Genomic DNA, 21,967 nt, shown 5'->3' with positions numbered 1-21,967 from the left:
TGGAAGGAATCAGTGGCTAACTGCAAGCGTTGCAAAGCAATCACTAGCCTGCTATTCAGTGGAGTGGATGTTGGGTCTAAGTCTGGGTTAAGGTCTCTTTTCCAAGCTTAAAATTATAAACATTCAACACCATGGGCCATAAAAGGTTGAATACATTGACCATGCTGTCAATCCAGTGTGACTTCTGCCACATTCAAAACAACTGGAAACTCAGAACTGGTAAATCTCAGACTTCCGTGAGTTCAAGACAACTGGGAACTCTGGGGGAAAAAACACTCTCCAACTGGGAAAATACATTTTGAACGGTCATCCAACTCGGAATTCCAAGTCGGGAACTCTAGCCTCTTTCTGGAGCTATGACCTGTATGTCTTGTAAGTTGCTGCATAAATTATGTAATATGTCAGGGAGATATGTATGCTGTGGCTAAGAAAGTAATACTAAGTGTATGTTGTGTAGGAAGCTGTTAGTAGCCCATGTGCCTCACCCTAATAATTTGGTCCCTTTCCCCCCTCATAATTTTGCCTACTGTTCTGACTTGGTGGTGCACATGTAGCCTATAGCCTGTTTTACAGAAATGTAATCATCAAATATTGTAAGAGCTTTCATTATCTGCTTATATGCCCCCTTTATTTATCCTACAGTTCTGACTTGATATACAGGGAGAATACTATAAGAACAGCCCATGTTCTGAAATCTGTCTCTGTACATTTCAAAAGTGCTGAACAAATATTTATTTTGACCTTATCTGTCCTAGCTTGCTCATTAATGTCTTAATCGAAATTACGGATTGCCTCTTATCCGCTCGTTGTCCCCTTATGCCATAGTTTGTACATCTAAATTGCCAGTAGAAACCACATTTGTTTAAGCAAGTCAGCCATATCAGCTATGTTTTTTAAAAAGGCAGTAAAGTAATGAACTGTTTCGCTGCCAGACAAGGCTCCCTGATAGCCAGATGTAGCAGTGCTAAGGATTCACCCCATGGTGCTGAAAAGAAACCTCTGCTTTCTTTTCAGCACCAGTTTGTGGGGGCCTACAAACAAATGAATGTATTATTTAGTGTTGTCTTGTGTAGTGGCTTTGCTGGCATGCATCAAAACATTTTGGGGGGAGTTTTCGCCACCAAGATTTGCATGCTAAAATCGCCACTGGTCACAATTATAGTGCAATTAATGTATTGTTTAGTGTTGTGTAGTGTAGTGGCTTTGCTGGCATGCATCAACATTTTTTGGGAGAGTTTGCACCAGAAAGATTTACATGCTAAAATCGCCACTGCACAGAGCAATGTAGTATAATACAATAATGGCAAAGAGAAATCAGTTGGGGATGTGGGTGAATATGTGTTGTGTATATTATTAACTGGGTGGTTCGAGCCGTGAATGCTGATTGGCTGACAGCCGTGGTATATCAGACCGTATCCCACGGGTATGACGAAACATTTATTTTTACTGCTCTAATTATTTTGGTATCCGGTTCATAAATGCAATAAGGCACCTCAGGGGTTTGTGGTATATTGCCAATATACCACGGCTAAGGCTGTATCCAGGCACTCCACATTGTGTCGTGCATAAGAACAGCCCTTAGCCGTGGTATATTGGCCATATACCACACCCTCTTGGGCCTTATTGTTTCATTATATTTCAGACAGATACACACAGAGTTAGGGGGTTGAGGAAATTCAGGGACAAATAGATAAAAACAGCCAAGATAATCCAGCACAGTGTAGAAGAGACCCGTTGCTACACAGGATCCTCTGGGAGTAAGATCCACATACAGTAAACAGTTGGTTACTCTCCAAATCTGCTTCCATCTGGAACATAAATCTCTGGTTCCAGCCCTCCGAGAGATTAACCCTACTGATGAGCCTGCATGGTATCTATAGTAGAACACACACCACCCTGTTGCTCCACAAGTCCAATACATCTGTAAGAACAGAGAAATTCTATAATACACCTCAAGATTGGTATTTACAGATGGCCTATGTGTATACCAGGGCATAGTTCAAAGTCGCAAGACCAGTCTGTCTTGATGGCTATTTACACCATTATCTTAGCATGACCGCTGACACCACCAGTGATGGAAGTGTTCATGACGCTACTTACTATCAGTGCCCCACAGGTGTCAATAAGACTGTATGCAGTGTGTGCTGACTGCCAGCAGAGGGAGCTACTGACGCAGACATCTTGATACTGGCTCTTGCTGCCAAGATTCTCAAATGGACCAACTGTGGATTACAAGTCTTTTGGCTCCAGCATTCTGATTACTCACCAAAATGACAAACTCAATCTCTGTCTGCAGATTTACTATACTTTACTGACAGTTTCTCATCACATCCATCATGTTGTCATGAAATACAAACTGCACGTCTATTTGGTCAAGAGATATAAATAAATAGGCACTTGGCCAGGACCCTGATCCATAACAGCATCACAGCATTTTTTAATTTGCAAATTGCTAATGGGTAAAAACAAAGCATGAAAGTGTTGAATTTAGCCTGCCTCAGCTGGCAGCTCTGATTTGCGTAATGAAATCACTTTGGGGATAAATTGTCAGTTGGCAAAGACTAGTGTTTACAAACAGCACAAGCTTCTCTTCAGTTGATTCCATTCCAAACAGTGATCAGACCTAGCTAGCTCATTTCACCCATCATTTGTAGGCTTTGTCTGAACTTATTTTACATAACAAGCTACTGTATCCACTAGAGTTCACAAGGGTATTTTGTGTTCCACAAAACTGTCTAAGCCTCCTGATGCCTAGCTTTGATGGTGGATGAGGTGAGTTCCCCCCTTACTATGTAAAGAGCTTTGAGTACCTCAGTAGGGAGAAAGGCTCTATATACTGTAAATACAATCCATTATTAATATTAACAAAAGTTTTCCAGTCTCAGGCAAGGTTACTCATCGTGCAAGTGTAGTTCACCAAACTCTTTCTATTATACCAGTATGCTTGAAAATGATTGCCAGTGTCAACCATGTAGCAAAGAACAAAACCCATGTTCGACTCTGACCAGGTGAATTACCTTAAGCTGTAGAGCACCTTGCCATCAGGGTAGACTCTCAGCATGACATTATCTGTGGTGGTGTCGTGTGTGAAAGACTTCTTGGAGTGGACAAAGAACAGGTCTGGCACCCAGATCTTCTTGACCAGGCGCCCGTCGAAGGTCATGCTCTTATTGGTGGTGCTGTGGAAAGAAAGGCGCTCATCTTTCCAGTAGTGCCTAATATACAAGGTCATGGTGAAGTCCTGAAACACAGAGCATGACAATGCTGCAATTTCAACAGAGCGATCACATATTAATAACCAAAATTAATGCGACACACTATAAATGTCTTCCCCTCTTCTTTCCAATTCATCAAATTAAAGTATGGTTGATCTATGCATCTATGAAGGACAGCTTCATTTTGGTTTACATCACAGCTTACAGAAAGTATAGAAACACTTACCATGTCAACTTCTGAGATTGTGTCCAGACTTTCTACCTGAACATCAACTCCAACTTGAACAGTGTGTCCTGCAAAGATACACAACTCAAATCTTAGCTTAATTAAAACAATAAACATAAGTAAACAAAACCATTCAGATATGTTAATGGTTATGTAACTTGTTTCCATAAATAACATAAGTTGTTAATGGTTGGGGTAGATAAGTGTATAGTTCATTTGTTTATGTAAGTCAGTCAAGAACCCAAGCTAACTGGCTAACATTGGCTAGCTTGCTAGCTACTTTACAGACACAGAGAAGTTCAGAAAACAGGTCACTCTGACCATTTTACTTGCCCTAGCAGAGCTGGTAAGACTTTATGTTATTAAGTGCGTTAGTGATTGTAACAGTGTTACTGGCAACAATTTAATTACGTTTTTAAACAATGTTTACTGGCACCTGTCATAACAACAGGCACGACATGTCGTTTGTAAATTCATCAATTATTCGGCACTCTCAAACCAGAGTCTGGCACTCTCAAACCAGAGTGCTCTGAACTCGGAGTAGATTGCCAGAGTGAATTTATGAACACACCCTATTTACAGACAATACACACTTATATTCCCATGCCCTTATCACAGTAACACACACATATTTGACATTTTATAGTAAAAATATAATGGAATATAACAGAATGAAATTGAAAGGATATTTCTTCCCAGACTGCAAAATGTGTGGAACCGTGGTCATTTAAAAAAGGTGATATTTTGGAACAAGCACATTTTTGATAGTTCAATTGACATGAGTGGATTCTTAATTTTTTTTTTTTTTTAAACTAAATTCTTAGTAGATCTAATCTCTGAATGTTAATCTCAAAGTGCACCAGATTGATGCATTTAGCTGTTCAAATTCAAATGTTCTTCTTCTGGGGGAGGATGCCCCCAAACCTCCCTACCAGGGTTCCCCTCTGGCTTTGGTCTAAGCCCCATATGTCCTCAAATCCTAGAAACGTCCCTGGGTAGGGATAGTCTTGATAGTACACAAATCAACACAGAGAAAAACAAAAAAGTCAATAGCTTGCTAAGATTATCTCTCCATTGTTGTAACAATGTAATAAAAGCTGTCGCGATTACGTAGCTGTATTTAGGGGACATTTTTATCTAGACAATTCTATTTAAAACAATGAATTTTTTCTCCATTAGTCCCTTCATCCAGTGCCCTGCAAAAACAACAAAATTAGGCCACAGTGTTCCAAAAACCAACTCAGCCGTGCCAGACACAAACATATCTGGAGGCTCTCCAATATTTAGTGGTTGCATTTTATAATCCTTTCTGGGTTGAAATGTCATATTGCAGACAGCTGAAAGAGCTCATCTCCCTTAAAGGGATTTAAAAAGGTACCACTCATTTTGTTTGTGTATCCAATGAGGTAGCAATACAACATTTATTCATATCTCTTACACATACAGTACCAGTCATTCAAGGGTTTTTCTTTATTTTTACTATTTTCTACATTGTAGAATAATAGTGAAGACATCACAACTATGAAATAACATATGGAATCATGTAGTAACAAAAGAAGTGTTAAACAAATCAAAATATATTTAGATTTCAGATTCTTCAAAGTAGCCACCCTTTGCCTTGATGACAGCTTTGCACACTCTTGGCATTCTCTCAACCAGCTTCATGAGGAATGCTTTTCCAACAGGCTTGAAGGAGATCCCACATACTGTATGTTGAGCACTTGTTGGCTGCTTTTCCTTCACTCTGTGGTCCAACTCATCCCAAACCCTCTGAATTGAATTGAGATCGAGTGATTGTGGACGCCAGGTAATCTGATGCAGCACTCCATCACTCTCCATGGTCAAATAGCCCTTACACAGCCTGGAGGTGTGTTTTGGGTGATTGTCCTGTTGAAAAACAAATGATAGTCCCACTAAGCGCAAACCAGATGGTATGGCGTATCACTGCAGAATGCTGTGGTAGCCATGCTGGTTAAGGGTGCCTTGAATTTAAAATAAATCACACACAGTGTCACCAGCAAAGCCCCGCCACACCATCACATCTCCTCCTCCATGCTTCATGGTGGGAACCACACATGCGGAGATCATCCGTTCACCTCTCTGCATCTCACAAAGACAAGGCGGTTGGAACCAAAAATCTCAAATTTGGACTCATCACCAAAGGACAGATTTCCACCGGTCTAATGTCCATTGCTCGTGTTTCTTGGCCCAAGCAACTCTCTTCTTATTATTGGTGTCCTTTAGTAGTGGTTTCTTTGCAGCAATTCAACAATGAAGGCCTGATTCACGCAGTTTCTTCTGAACAGTTGATGTTAAAATGTTACTTGAACTCTGTGAAACATTTATTTGGGCTGTAATCTGAGATGCAGTTACGTCTAATGAACTTATCCTTGGCAGCAGAGGTAACTCTGCATCTTCCTTTCCTGTGGCGGTCTTCACGAGAGCCAGTTTCATCATGGCGCTTGATGGTTTTTGCGACTGCACTTGAAGAAACTTTCAAAGTTCTTTATATGGACTCTTCTTGCCATAATATGTACTTGGTCTTTTAACAAACATATTCTGTATACCACCCCGACCTTTTTACAACACAACTGATTGTCTCAAACACATTAAGAAGCAAAGAAATTCCACAAATTAACTTTTAAGAAGGCACACCTGAAGGCAGCGTCCCTGTCACGGTTTTCTTCCTGGGATGAAGGAGAGGACCAAAATGCAGCGCGGCTAGTGTTCAACATGCTCCTGGCTGACGGACGGCTCTAACGGCTCGGGACAGACGGGCGGCTCTAATGGCTCGGGGCGGACGGATGGCTCAGACGGCGCTGGGCAGACGAATGGCTCAGACGGCGCTGGGCAGACGAATGGCTCAGACGGCGCTGGGCAGACAAATGGCTCAGACGGCGCTGGGCAGACGAATGGCTCAGTCGGCGCTGGGCAGACGAATGGCTCAGACGGCGCTGGGTAGACGAATGGCTCAGACGGCGCTGGGTAGACGAATGGCTCAGACGGCGCTGGGTAGACGGATGGCTCAGACGGCACTGGGCAGACGGATGGCTCAGACGGCACTGGGCAGACGGATGGCTCAGACGGCGCTGGGCAGGCGGATAGCTCAGACGGCGCTGGGCAGACGAGCAGTGCAGGCGGCGATGAGCAGACGAGCAGTGCAGGCGGCGTTGGGCAGATGGCCGACTCTGACCTGCTGAGGCGCACAGTAGGCCTGGTGCGTGGTACCGGAACTGGAGGTACTGGGCTGGAGACACGCACCATAGGAAGAGTGCGTGGAGCAGGAACAGGGCACACTGGACTCTCAAAGCGCACTAAAGGCCTGGTGCGTGGTACCGGCACTGGTGGTACCGGGCTGAGGGAACGCACCTCAGGGCGAGTTCGGGGAGAAGGAACAGTGCGTACAGGGCTCTGGAGACGCACTGGAAGCCTGGTGCGTGGTGTAGGCACTGGTGGTGTGGGGTGCTGGAACTGGAGGTACTGGGCTGGGGCGGGAAGGTGGCGCCGGATATACCGGACCGTGCAGGCATACTGGCGCCCTTGAGCACTGAGCCTGCCCAACCTTACCTGGTTGCATGCTCCCCGTAGCCCGACCAATGCGGGGAGGTGGAATAACCCGCACTGGGCTGTGTAGGCGAATCGGGGACACCATTCGTAAGGCTGGTGCCATGTACACCGGCCCGAGGAGACGTACTGGAGGCCAGATATGTTGAGCCGGCTTCATGGCACAATGCTCAATCTAGCCCGCCCAGTGCGGGGAGGTGGAATAACCCGCACCGGGCTATGCACACGTACAGGAGACACCGTGCGCTCTTCCGCATAACACGGTGTCTGCCCGTACTCCCGCTCTCCACGGTAAGCATGGGAAGTGGGCGCAGGTTTCCTATCTGCCTTTGCCACACTACCCTTTAGCCTCCCCCCCCCCCCAAGAAATTTGGGGGATTTCTTCTCGGGTTTCCGTGCTAGCCGCGTACCTTCATAACGCCAGTTCCTCTCTCCGGTTGCCTCTGCTCTCCTAGCTGCCTCCAGCTGTTTCCATGGGAGGCGATCCTTTCCAACCTTAGCCCAGGGTCCTTTACCGTTCATAATTTCCGCCCATGTCCATTCCTCCTGGTACCGCTGCTGTTGTCGCTGCTGCCCGTTGCCACGCTGCTTGGTCCGGGTTAGGTGGGTGATTCTGTCACGGTTTTCTTCCATTGGTGAAGGAGAGGACCAAAATGCAGCGCGGCTAGTGTTCAACATGTTTAATTAGACGTATAAACGGTAACACTATACAAATAACAAAATAACAAATGTGAAAACCGAGACAGTCCTATCTGGTGCAGACAAAACACAGAGACAGGAAACAATCACCCACAAAACCCCAAAACAAAACAAGCCTCCTATATATGATTCTCAATCAGGGACAACAATTGACAGCTGCCTCTGATTGAGAACCATATTAAGCTGGACACAGAAACAGACAAACTAGACACACAACATAGAATTCCCACCCAGCTCACATCCTGACCAACACTAAACAAGCAAAACACATAAGAACTCTGGTCAGGACGTTACAGTCCCACCTAACCAACAGCCAGTGAAATTGCAGTGCGCCAAATTCAAAACAACAGAAATGTCATAATTAAAATTCCTCAAACATACAAGTATTATACACCATTTTAAAGATAAACTTCTCGTTAATCCAGCTAAAGTGTCTGATTTCAAAAAGGATTTACGGCGAAAGCACACCTTGCGATTATGTTAGCTCAGTACATAGCCACAGAAAAACACAGCCATTTTTCCAGCCAAAGAGAGGAGTAACAAAAAGCAGAAATAGAGTTAAAATTAAGCACTAACCTTTGATGATCTTCATCAGATGACACTCATAGGACTTCATGTTACACAATACATGTATGTTTTGTTCAGTAAAGTTCATATTTATATCAAAACATCTGAGTTTAGGCGGGACGCTACTGTCTCACTTAGCCAAAAGCCAGAGAAAATGCAGCGCGCAAAATTCAAATAAAATGTGGAACTGGGATTCCTGGGAGTGCATTCTGATGAAGATCATCAAAGGTAAGTGAATATTTATAATGCTATTTCTGACTTCTGTTGACTCCACAACATGGCGGGTACCTGTATGGCTTGTTTTTGTGTCTGAGCGCCGTACTCAGATTATAGCATGGTGTGCTTTTTCCGTAAAGTTTTTAAAAAATCTGACACAGCGGTTGCATTAAGGAGAAGTATATCTTTAATTCTGTGCATAACAGTTGTATCTTTTATCAAAGTTTATGATGAGTATTTCTGTAAATTGATGTGGCTCTCTGAAAAGTCGGCGGATGTTTTCGAGGCACAACATTACTGACCAGGTAGGTAGACGGCGGACGTAAAGGTAATGGCGGACTGAACGAAGTTATGTAGAGCACCTCAAGATAAAACATAATATTCGAAATATCTGCTAAATTAGACTAAAATATTAGCACCAAATAATCTGGTGGGTGATAACCTTCAATCTGGATAATAACACAAAACAAATCCTAAGACTAGAGACATTTATCGACAAATATTACGAAAACAAGCAACACCCAAACATGACGGAGAATAAGACAGGGGAACCGAATCAAAAACGAAAATGTGACTCCTCAACCGACACGGATGATCTAATATTCTCAACACCGGCAATGGTAAAGGTCGAAACCGATCTGTTAAAATCAATAAATGACAAACTGGGTATACTTGAATTAGTTAGTAAAGATATAAAAGACTTGAAGGCAAGCCTAGAGATGAGTGATGAAAAAGCTGCGACATTGGAGAAGGAAACACACGCGCTAAAAGGGACGGTCAATAAGATTGAAACCGAAATGAATGAATTTAAAAAGGAGAACAACGTTCTGAAAGAATGCTTACTGGACATACAAACTAGATCCATGAGAGAGAATTTGGTACTTACAGGTATTCAAGAGAAAGAAGGAGAGGTTCCTGAATCTGTAGTTAGAGAGTTCCTTTTTGCAGCGCTTCAGATTCCACTCGAAGTTATCGATAAGATCCAACTTGAACGTGTACACCGCCTCGGACAGAGAGGGCAGAGGTACGAACGCCCAATCGTTGCCAAATTTGCTTAATTTAAAGATGAATAATGGTTAAAAGCCTGGGTAAAAGACTTGCTGGGACCAAAATTGGCATGAATGATCAGTTTCCGAAAGAAATTGCAGAACGGCGCAAAGTTCTGTATCCAATTTTCAAAGAAAATAGATTAAAAGCGAAACGAGTAGCTCTCGTCGTGGATAAACTATATATTGATAACCAGTTGTTCAGAGACACAAAGATTACTCCATGGTTATTTTAAAAATTACAAAGTTCTCATAGATGAGGAAAATAAACACAATTCAAGCCCGGTTACTGATTGTAACAATACAATACAAAATATAGCTTTTCTATAAATCTTCACATATAACTAATTGAACACAAGCACTATTTCTACATAGTGAAGATAAAAACTAAGTAAACAGAAGGCACAGTATGTGTGGATGGTGTGGTGTGTGTTTATTTTTATTTGTTATGTTTGGAAAATTGAGTGAGTGAGTAATGAAATAGTTGCATATCCCAGAGCCAGTGTATTGCTGTGGGCCGGGTATGAGAGGGCTTTCAATGTTGTTCAAATGATGGATATACTTTTATAATGAATTATACGTCTTATTTATTTATTGTCCTATCATGGGGAACTACATTTTTAAAATAAATTTAATCTAATTATTTATTATCCTATTTTAATGGTACGGTCCATGGCCCTATACCCTAGACACCCACATGAATGGCCCAGATACTAAGGAGAAGTCCCTAACTGTTTTATGTGCATGCTGTAAACGGTCTGTATGCAGCCAAAATGAGGACAGGGACCATGAGCAGCACTGCCCCCTCAAGATTCTGAGCCTGCTTGGCAGGGTTGGTCCTGCAAAGCCAAAGGGAGAGCATAATAAACAAGGAAATTCTCAAAGCTGCTAATGAGAACCTTGACGACCTTGTACCTAGCCGGTGGGGATTCTGGTGGGGTGCCCCCACCCAGGCAGTGGCAGTGCTGGCAACACTAGCTGCAGTAACCCATGGGGAGGGGGTCACACTCGGACATTCAGAGAGGGGGTATATTATTGTGGCCCTGGTGGCACGAAACCAATCGGACTGCATGGAGATGCTTGGGAACATGGTCAAAATGGATGACCGTATTGTGGGTGTTTCAGGAAGAAGGTGTATATTTGACCTCCATCATCTAGGATGTGACAATGGTAAATAAATCTCTACATTTATGCTCATTTTTTGCGCGGTCTTGCAGGCCTTCTCATGCAGCTGCAACTGCAAGTACATTTGTAAATCATGACCCATCTTGAGTTGGGCTCTGGGATGGTGCAATTGTTGAGAGGGTGAGCTTATGGTTGTGTGGGGGTAAGGGCTGAATGTGTGTGGGTGTATGTGTGTATCCCACAACTGTTGCGAAGGAAGAAGTAAAAGATGTTAGGGACTATAGAGGATGATTCACAGCAATATGTAATAAAAATCGAGGTGAGGGCGATGGAAATGCATTTGGCAATGGATCTGCTTCGGTTCGGTGGATGGTGCTGTGTGCACTTTTCGAAGGATGGATCCCAGTCGGTCCGGGGCTGTGCGATGCGGGGGGTCGGGGGTGGTCTGCCGGGCATTGGGATGACAACCCAACTCGAGATGGGGGCTTTTGGCGGGTGGAATAGTGGGGACCAATTGGAGGTTTGCTTAGTGGAGATGCAAATGTCATGGTACAACTATATAGACACTCAATCATTATGTTACTTTTTAATAGGACGTTTACAAACATATATTTTGATAAAAATAATTGAAAGGTGTGTCTCATTATGGTAAGTGGTGAAATAAGTATAGCCAGTTACAATTGTAATGGCTTAGCAGATAATAAGAAAAGACGATCAGTATTTACCTGGCTAAAAGAGAAGGATTATAATATCTACTGTTTACAGGAAACCCATTCGACAGTTTTAGATGAAGTTTTGTGGAAAAAGAACTGGGGGGGCAAAATATATTTCTCCCATGGGCAAAGAAATTCAAAAGGGGTGATGGTTTTAATTAATAATAACTTTGATCCAACTGTGCAACTTGTCCAAACAGATCCTCAAGGTAGATGGATTATTTTAAATATGTTATTGGACAATAAACATATATGGCTTATTAACCTATACGGTCCGAATAATGATGATCCAAGCTTCTTTGACAATATATATAAGAATGTATCAACTCTACAAGCAACACTAGACTCTATTATTATAGTGGGAGATTTTAATACGGTCTTAAATACCTCTATGGACCGGAAAGGAAATCACACTACAAACTATCACCCTCAGGCACTTAAGGAAATCAGGAATGTCATGGATATATTGGAATTAGTGGATATATGGAGACCTAAATACCCTGACCTAGTGAGATATACATGGCGGAGGCTTAATCAAGCTAGTCGCCTTGACTACTTTCTTATATAATTCTCTCTGGCACCAAAAGTTAAAAAGAGTTTGATAGGGGACAGAATGCGGTCGGACCATCACATAATTGGCATATATATTACTCTTACAGAATTTCCACGTGGGCGAGGATATTGGAAATTTAATCAAAGCCTACTAGATGATAAATTGTTTAGAACTAGGACAGAAGAATTTATAACTGACTTTTTTAGACATAACATAGGTACAGCAGATCCCCATATTGTATGGGACACTTTTAAGTGTGCCTTTAGAGGCCATGCAATTCAGTACTCATCTATAAAACAAAAGCAATTTCGATCAAAAGAGTCCATATTAACAAAGGAAATTGAAGGACTAACAGTACAGTTAGATAACAATAAAAACAGTACCATAGAGGCACAGAATAAGTTAGAGGAAGAACAAAAAGAAATGGAGGAACTTATTCAAGAAAGATCCAGTGTAATATATTACAAAAATAAAGCGAACTGGATGGAATATGGGGAAAAATGCACCAAATTCTTTTTCAATCGTCAATATAGAAATGCTACCAAAAAAAACGTATTAAAACTTGTTACAAATGATGGAGTCACGCATGATTCACCAAATGATATTTTGAAAGAGGAAGTAAAGTACTTTAAGAATATATTTTCGTTTCAGGCTCCTCCATCTCCACTAACTGAAACTAATTGTATGGATTTTTTCCCTAATAATAATGTAAAATTAACATCTGTACAGAAAGACTCATGTGAAGGCCTAATTACAGAGGAGGAACTACTTGATGCAATTGGGGCCTTTAAGGATGGGAAAACTCCAGGACTGGATGGCATACCAGTGGAAGTATACAAACATTTTTTTGATATACTCAAAGGACCATTATTAGCTTGTTTTAACCACTCCTATATAAATGATAGATTATCAGACACGCAACAAGAAGGTGTGATATCATTATTACTGAAACAGGACCCAAGTGGTATATATAAAGATACAGTCCATTTAAAAAATTGGAGACCTCTTACACTTCAGTGTTGTGATGCAAAAATCCTAGCAAAATGCTTGGTGCATAGAATAAAAAAAGTTTTGTCAGATATTATTCATCCTAATCAGACAGGTTTTTTACATGGACGATACATTGGAGATAATATAAGGCAAGTACTGGAAACAATGGAACACTATGAAATATCGGGGACACCAGGCCTGGTTTTCATAGCTGATTTTGAAAAGGCTTTTGATAAAGTACGACTGGAGTTTATATATAAATGCCTAGAATATTTCAATTTTGGGGAATCTCTTATAAAATGGGTAAAAATTATGTATAGTAACCCTAGGTGTAAAATAGTAAATAATGGCTACATCTCAGAAAGTTTTAAACTATCTAGAGGAGTAAAACAAGGTTGTCCACTATCGGCATATCTATTTATTATTGCCATCGAAATGTTAGCTGTTAAAATTAGATCAAACATTAATATTAAGGGATTAGAAATCCAGGGCCTAAAAACTAAGGTGTCATTGTACGCTGATGATTCATGTTTTCTTTTAAAACCACAACTAGAATCTCTCCACGGCCTCTTAGAGGATCTAGATACATTTGCTATCCTCTCTGGATTAAAACCAAATTATGATAAATGTACCATATTACGTATTGGATCACTAAAAAATACACATTTTACATTGCCATGTAGTTTACCAATTAAATGGTCTGACGGTGATGTGGACATACTCGGTATACAAATCCCAAAAGAAATAAATGATCTCACTCCAATACATTTTTATAGAAAGTTAGCAAAAATAGATAAGATCTTGCTACCATGGAAAGGAAAATACCTGTCTATTTGTGGGAAAATCACCCTGATTAACTCTTTAATCATATCACAGTTTACCTATTTGCTTATGGTTTTGCCTACACCTAGTGACCTGCTTTTTAAATTATATGAACAAAAAATATTCAATTTTATTTGGAACGGCAAGCCAGATAAAATTAAAAGGGCCTATTTATATAACGAATATGAATTCGGAGGGCAGAAATTATTAAATATTAAAGCATTAGACCTCTCACTAAAGGCATCAGTCATACAAAAGTTATACTTAAATCCAAACTGGTTCTCTAGTAGATTGGTACGAATGTCTCATCCTATGTTCAAGAAGGGCCTTTTTCCCTTTATTCAGATTACACCTGCTCATTTTCGGTTGCTTGAAAAGGAAATAATCTCCAAAATATCTTTATTTTTTAAACAAGCCTTAGAAAGTTGGTTGCAATTTCAGTTTAATCCACCTGAAAGGACGGAACAAATAGTACAACAAATCTTGTGGTTAAATTCAAATATAGTAATTGATAAAAAAACTGTATCGAAGAAATGTTTAAAAAAGGTATAATTTTTGTGAATGATATCATAAATAGGACTGGTGGAGTAATGTCACACATGCAGCTAACACAGACATATGGAAATGTCTGCTCTACCCAAAATTACAACCAATTAATTGCAGCATTACCACAAAAATGGAAGAGGCAGGTGGAAGGGGATAAAAGTAAGGAACTTGTATGTCGGCCTTATATTAAAGAACATAAATGGTTAAAGAAAAGTGTGATAAATAAAAACATATACCAATTTCATTTAAGGACCAAAAAACTTACAGCTGTGCCATATAAATTGCAAAATAGTTGGGAAGAGATTTTTGATGTACCCATTCCATGGCACATGGTTTATGAATTGATACGCAAAACAACGCCGGATTCAAAACTTCGAATTTTTCAATTTAAATTATTGTACAAAATTCTTGCAACTAATAGAATGTTATATATATGGGGGATACAATCTTCCCAGCTCTGTAGATTCTGCTGTGAGGAGGCAGAGTCAATCGACCATTTATTTTGGTATTGTCCGCATGTAGCTCGTTTTTGGTCACAGGTCCAGGAATGGTTGAAGAATTGCAACATTTGCGTAGAACTAACGCTACAGATAGCAATACTGGGGGATCTGAAAAGCCATAGTCAATCAATCAATAATATAATAATTATTTTAGCAAAAATGTTTATTTTTAATTTACAATCCGTGGAAGCTATGAGAATAGGAAGATTCAAATCTTTTGTGAAGCATCACAGCACAGTTGAAAAATATATGGCAAATAAAAATCCGAAATGGATGATGTTGGAAGATAGATGGGAAAGGTTGAGTGGAGCTGAAGGGTGGGACTAATAACAAGATAAACAATGTAGGGCATACGGGATCTGTGAAATGTGTATAGGTGCGGAGCTATTGTGAAATAGCACAGTTACAAGTGGAAATCAAACTGGATGGACAAGAAATAGAGGAAGGACTAAGAACAAACAAGAGAGAACTATTATAAAGTAGACTGTGTCTGTAAAATGTGTATAAGATGTATAAATTGAAGGTTAAAACAGAAATGTTTATCAGTTTACTCCAATTGGGGGATCGGTGGTAGGGTTTGCGGGGAATAATAATAAAGGTATACTCTTTAAAAAAAAGTATGTATGTCTATGTAGGTATGTGTATGTATATACAGTATATCACAAAAGTGAGTACACCCCTCACATTTTTGTAAATATTTGAGTATATCTTTTCATGTGACAACACTGAAGAAATGACACTTTGCTACAATGTAAAGTAGTGAGTGTACAGCTTGTATAACAGTGTGAATTTGCTGTCCCCTCAAAATAACTCAACACAGAGGCATTAATGTCTAAACCGCTGGCAACAAAAGTGAGTACACCCCTAAGTGAAAATGTCCAAATTGGGCCCAATTAGCCATTTTCCCTCCCCGGTGTCATGTGACTCGTTAGTGTTACAAGGTCTCAGGTATGAATGGGGAGCAGGTGTGTTAAATTTGGTGTCATCGCTCTCACACTCCCTCATACTGACTGGCCACTGGAAGTTCAACATGGCACCTCATGGCAAAGAACTCTCTGAGGATCTGAAAAAAATAACTGTTGCTCTACATAAAGATGGCCTCGGCTATAAGATTGCCAAGACTCTGAAACTGAGCTGCAGCACGGTGGCCAAGACCATACAGCGATTTAACTGGACAGGTTCCACTCAGAACAGGCCTCGCCATGGTCGACCAAAGAAGTTGAGTGCACGTGCTCAGCGTCATATCCAGAGGTTGTCTTTGGGAAATAGACGTATGATTGCTGCCAGCATTGCTGCAGAGGTTGAAGGGGTGGGGGGTCAGCCTGTGAGTGCTCAGACCATACGCCGTATACTGCATCAAATTGGTCTGCATGGCTGTCGTCCCAGAAGGAAGCCTCTTCTAAAAATGATGCACAAGAAAGCCCGCAAACAGTTTGCTGAAGACAAGCAGACTAAGGACATTACTGGAACCATGTCCTGTGGTCTGATGAGACCAAGATAAACTTATTTGGTTCAGATGGTGTGTGGCGGCAACCAGGTGAGGAGTACAAAGACAAGTGTGTCTTGCCTACAGTCAAGCATGGTGGTGGGAGTGTCATGGTCTGGGGCTGCATGAGTGCTGCCGTCACTGGGGAGCTACAGTTCATTGAGGGAACCTTGAATGCCAACATGTACTGTGACATACTGAAGCAGAGTATGATCCCCTCCCTTCGGAGACTGGGCCGCAGGGCAGTATTCCAACATGATAACGACCCCAAACACACCTCCAAGACGACCACTGCCTTGCTAAAGAAGCTGAGGGTAAAGGTGATGGACTGGCCAAGCATGTCTCCAGACCTAAACCCTATTGAGCATCTGTGGGGCATCCTCAAACGGAAGGTGGAGGAATGCAAGGTCTCTAACATCCACCAGCTCCGTGATGTCGTCATGGAGGAGTGGAAGAGGACTCCAGTGGAAACCTGTGAAGCTCTGGTGAACTCCATGCCCAAGAGGGTTAAGGCAGTGCTGGAAAATGATGGTGGCCACACAAAATATTGACACTTTGGGCCCAATTTGGACATTTTCACTTAGGGGTGTACTCACTTTTGTTGCCAGCGGTTTAGACATTAATGCCTGTGTGTTGAGTTATTTTGAGGGGACAGCAAATTTATGCTGTTATACAAGCTGTACACTCACTACTTTACATTGTAGCAAAGTGTCATTTCTTCAGTGTTGTCACATGAAAAGATATACTCAAATATTTACAAAAATGTGAGGGGTGTACTCACTTTTGTGATATACTGTATGTGTATATGTATGCATACGTGAATGGATATATATATTTACCCCAAAAAATATGGGGGATTGGAAATGATGCAGACAATTACATTGGAAGCAACATTCTTTCCGCAATATTAAGTTGATCCACCCCCCAGAAAAAAAAATAATTAATAAAATAAAAAAAACATTACTGACCATAACGCGCCAATGTAAACTGAGATTTTTGGATATAAATATGAACTTTATCGAACAAAACATAAATGTATTGTGTAACATGAAGTCCTATGAGTGCCATCTGATGAAGATCATCAAAGGTTAGTGATTTATTTTATCTCTATTTCTGCTTTTTGTGACTCCTCTCTTTGGCTGGAAAATGGCTGTATGTGTTTTTGTGACTAGGCTCTGACCTAACATAATCATATTGTGTGCTTTCGCTGTAAAGCCTTTTTGAAATCGGACAGGATGGGTAGATTAACAAGAAGTTAAGCTTTAATTTGGTGTATTGCACTTGTGAATGTATGAAAGTTACATATTTCTAAAAAATATTTTTGAATTCCGCGCTCTGCCTTTTCAGCGGAATGTTGTCGAGCGGAACCCCTAGCCATTAGAAGTTTTAAAGACATCAAGAACAGCAAGAAGAATCCAATTAACAACTCAAACAGCAGTGTAGCAGAATCAAAATGCAATCTATACAAATTTACACAAGCTAAACTAACAATGATATGTGCAGTTGAAGTCGGAAGTTTACATACACTTAGGTTGGAGTCATTAAAACTCGTTTTTCAACCACACCACAAATTTTTTGTTAACAAATTATAGTTTTGGCAAGTCGGGTAGAACATCTACTTTGTGCATGACACAAGTCATTTTTCCAACAATTGTTTACAGACAGATTATTTCACTGTATCACAATTCCAGTGGGTCAGAAGTTTACAAACACTAAGTTGACTGTGCCTTTAAACAGCTTGGAAAATTACAGAAAATTATGTCATGGCTTTAGAAGCTTCTGATAGGCTAATTGACATAATTTTAATTGGGGGTGTACCTGTGGATGTATTTCAATGCCTATCTTCAAACTCAGTGGCTCTTTGCTTGACATCATGGGAAAACCAAAAGAAATCAGCCAAGACCTCGGAAAAAAATAGTAGACCTCCACAAGTCTGGTTCATCCTTGGGAGCAATTTCCAAACGCCTGAAGGTACCACGTTCATCTGTAAAAACAATAGTACGCAAGTATAAACACCATGGGACCACGCAGCCATCATACCGCTCAGGAAGGAGATGCGTTCTGTCTCCTAGAGATGAACATACTTTGGTGCGAAAAGTGCAAATCAATCCCAGTACAACAGCAAAGGACCTTGTGAAGATGCTGGAGGAAACAGGTACAAAAGTATCTATATCCACAGTTAAACAAGTCCTATATCGACATAACCTGAAAGGCCGCTCAGCAAGGAAGAACCCATTGCTCCAAAACCGCCATAAAAAAGCCAGACTACGGTTTGCAACTGCCCATGTGGACAAAGATCTAACTTTTTGGAGAAATGTCCTCTGGTCTGATGAAACGAAAATAGAACTGTTTTTGCCATAATGACCATTGTTATGTTTGGAGGAAAAAGGGGAGGCTTACAAGCCGAAGAATACCATCCCAACCATGAAGCACGGGGGGTGGCAGCATCATGTTGTGGGGGTGCTTTGATGTAGGAGGGACTAGTGCACTTCACAAAATAGATGGCATCATGAGGATGGGAAATTATGTGGATATATTGAAGCAACATCTCAAGACATCAGTCAGGAAGTTAAAGCTTGGTCGCAAATGGGTCTTCCAAATGGACAATGACCCCAACCATACTTCCAAAGTTGTGGCAAAATGGCTTAAGGACAACAAAGTCAAGGTATTGGAGTGGCCATCACAAAGCCCTGACCTCAATCCTATAGACAATTTGTGGGCTGAACTGAAAAAGTGTGTGTGAGCAAGGAGGCCTACAGACCTGACTCAGTTACACCAGCTCTGTCAGGATGAATGTGCCAAAATGGGAAGCTTGTGGAAGGCTACCCGAAACGTTTGACCCAAGTTAAACAATTTAAAGTCAATGCTACCAAATACTAATTGATTGTATGTAAACTTCTGACCCACTGGGAATGTTATGAAATAAATAAAAGCTGAAATAAGTCATTCTCTCTACTATTATTCTGACGTTTCACATTCTTAAAATACAATGGTGATCCTAACTGACCTAAGACAGGGAATTTTTACTAAGCCAGCAGCATACCACCCTGAATATCACTGCTGGCTTGCTTCTGAAGCTAAGCAGGTTTGGTCCTGGTCAGTCCCTGGATGGGAGACCAGATGCTGCTGGAAGTGGTGTTGGAGGGCCAGTAGGAGGCATTCTTTCCTCTGGTCTAAGAAAATATCCCAACGCCCCAGGGCAGGGATTGGGGACACTGCCCTGTGTAGGGTGCTGTCTTTCGGATGGGATGTTAAACAGGTGTAATGACTCTCTGAGGTCATTAAAGATCCCATGGCACTTATTGTAAGAGTAGGGGTGTTAACCCTGGTGTCCTGGTTAAATTCCCAATCTGGCCCTTAAACTATCATGGTCACCTAATAATCCCCAGTTTACAATTGGCTCATTCAATCCCCTGTAACTATTCCCCAGGTCGTTGCTGTAAATGAGAATGTGTTCTCAGTCAACATACCTGGTAAAATAACAGATAAATAAAATAGGATTAAATGCCAGAAATTGTGAAAAATTGAGTTAAAATGTACTTGGGGAAGGTGTATGTAAACTTCTGACTTCAACTGTATAGCAGTAGATATATTAGTGTGAGTTATGTCAAGAATCCAGTATATAAATAAATATGTGGTGTGTGTAACTAAAATACAATGTACAGTAGTAGAAATATTAGAATAAGCTACGTCTGGGATACAGTATTTAAATAAACAGTGTGAAATGGGAAGTGACCAGTAGTTCAATCAAGTCTCTATGACATGGGACAGCACTGTTGGCTGTAAGTGTGTTTTATTTATTTCACCTTTATTTAACTAGGTAGGCTAGTTGAGAACAAGTTCTCATTTGCAACTGCGACCTAGCCAAGATAAAGCAAAGCAGTTCGGCACGTACAACAACACAGAGGTACACATGGAATAAACAAACATACAATCAATAATACAGTAGAAAAATCTATATACAGCATGTGCAAATGAGGTAGGATAAGATAAGGCAATAAATAGGCCATGGTGGCGAAGTAATTACAATATAGCAATTAAACACTGGAATGGTAGAATGTGCAGAAGATCAATGTGCAAGTAGAGATACTGGGGTGCAAAGGAGCAAGATAAATAAATAAGTACAGTATGGGGATGAGGTAGATTGGATGGGCTATTTACAGATGAGCTATGTACAGGTGCAATGATCTGTGAGCTTCTCTGACAGCTGGTGCTTAAAGCTAGTGAGGGAGTTAAGAGTCTCCAGCTTTAGTGATTTTTGCAGTTCGTTCGAGTCATTGGTAGCAGAGAACTGGAAGGATAGGCGCCCGAAGGAAGAATTGGCTTTGGGGGTGACCAGTGAGATATATCTGCTGGAGCGCGTGCTACAGGTGCTGCTATGGTGACCAGTGAGCTGAGATAAGGCGGGGCTTTACCTAGCAGAGACTTGTAGATGACCTGGAGCCAGTGGGTTTGGGGACGAGTATGAAGCGAGGGCCAGCCAACGAGAGCGTACAGGTCGCAGTGGTGAGTAGTATATGGGGCTTTGGTGACAAAACGGATGGCACTGTGGTAGACTGCATCCAATTTGTTGCGTAGAGTGTTGGAGGCTATTTTGTAAATGACATCGCCGAAGTCGAGGATCGGTAGGATTGTCAGTTTTTCGAGGGTTTGTTTGGCAGCATGAGTGAAGGATGCTTTGTTGCGAAATAGGAAGGCGATTCTAGATTTCATTTTGGATTGGAGATGTTTAATGCGAGTCTGGAAGGAGAGTTTACAGTCTAACCAGACACCTAGGTATTTGTAGTTGTCCACATATTCTAAGTCAGAACCGTCCAGAGTAGTGATGCTGGACGGGCGGGCAGGTGCGGGCAGCGATCGGTTGAAGAGCATGCATTTAGTTTTACTTGCATTTAAGAGCAGTTGGAGGCCACGGAAGGAGAGTTGTATGGCATTGAAGCTCATCTGGAGGTTAGTTAACACAGTGTCCAAAGAAGGGCCAAAGGTATACAGAATGGTATCGTCTGCGTCGAGGTGGATCAAAGAATCACCAGCAGCAAGAGCGACATCATTGATGTACACAGAGAAGAGAGTTGGCCCGAGAATTGAACCCTGTGGCACCCCCATATAGACTGCCAGAGGTCCGGGCAACAGGCCCTCCGATTTGACGTACTGAACTCTATCAGAGAAGTAGTTGGTGAACCAGGCGAGGCAATCATTTGAGAAACCAAGGCTGTTGAGTCTGCCAATAAGAATGTTGTGATTGACAGAGTCGGAAGCCTTAGCCAGGTCAATGAATACGGCTGCACAGTAATGTCTCTTATCGATGGCGGTTATGATATCGTTTAGTACCTTAAACGTGGCTGAGGTGCACCCATGACCAGCTCTGAAACCAGATTGCATAGCGGAGATGGTACGGCGGGATTTGAAATGGTCGGTAATCTGTTTGTTAACTTGGCTTTCGAAGACCTTAGAAATCTCAGAATCTCAGACGATACGAAAGAGAGGTTGAACAGGCCAGTAATAGGGGTTGCAACAATTTCGGCAGATCATTTTAGAAATAGAGGGTCAGTGATGCGTTGGGCTGACCGCACCACCCCTTGGAGAGCCCTAGCGGTTTTGGACCTTCTTCACCACACTATCTGTCGATTTATTCGGAGCCTGCTCTCTCTGCTGTTTGTAGCCATCGTGACCAGTGAACTGAGATAAGGCGGCACTTT

General features: G+C 41.5%; 1 protein-coding gene across 1 annotated transcript in view; it reads right to left on the bottom strand.

Annotated features, from left to right (window-relative positions):
* Positions 1 to 21,967, bottom strand: part of LOC129817579 (gamma-aminobutyric acid receptor subunit rho-1-like) — a 51,919-nt gene that overhangs the window by 7,593 nt on the left and 22,359 nt on the right. The window contains exons 4-5 of the mRNA XM_055872978.1: positions 3,442 to 3,509; positions 3,018 to 3,241 (exon numbers count right to left, since the gene is read on the bottom strand). Of these exons, the coding sequence (XP_055728953.1) occupies positions 3,018 to 3,241; positions 3,442 to 3,509 (292 nt within the window). The remainder of the gene's footprint in view (positions 1 to 3,017; positions 3,242 to 3,441; positions 3,510 to 21,967) is intronic.

The sequence above is a fragment of the Salvelinus fontinalis genome, chromosome 20, assembly GCF_029448725.1.
Source record: "Salvelinus fontinalis isolate EN_2023a chromosome 20, ASM2944872v1, whole genome shotgun sequence".
NCBI classification, from domain to species: domain Eukaryota; kingdom Metazoa; phylum Chordata; class Actinopteri; order Salmoniformes; family Salmonidae; genus Salvelinus; species Salvelinus fontinalis.
This window is presented reverse-complemented; position numbering and strand designations above follow the sequence as displayed.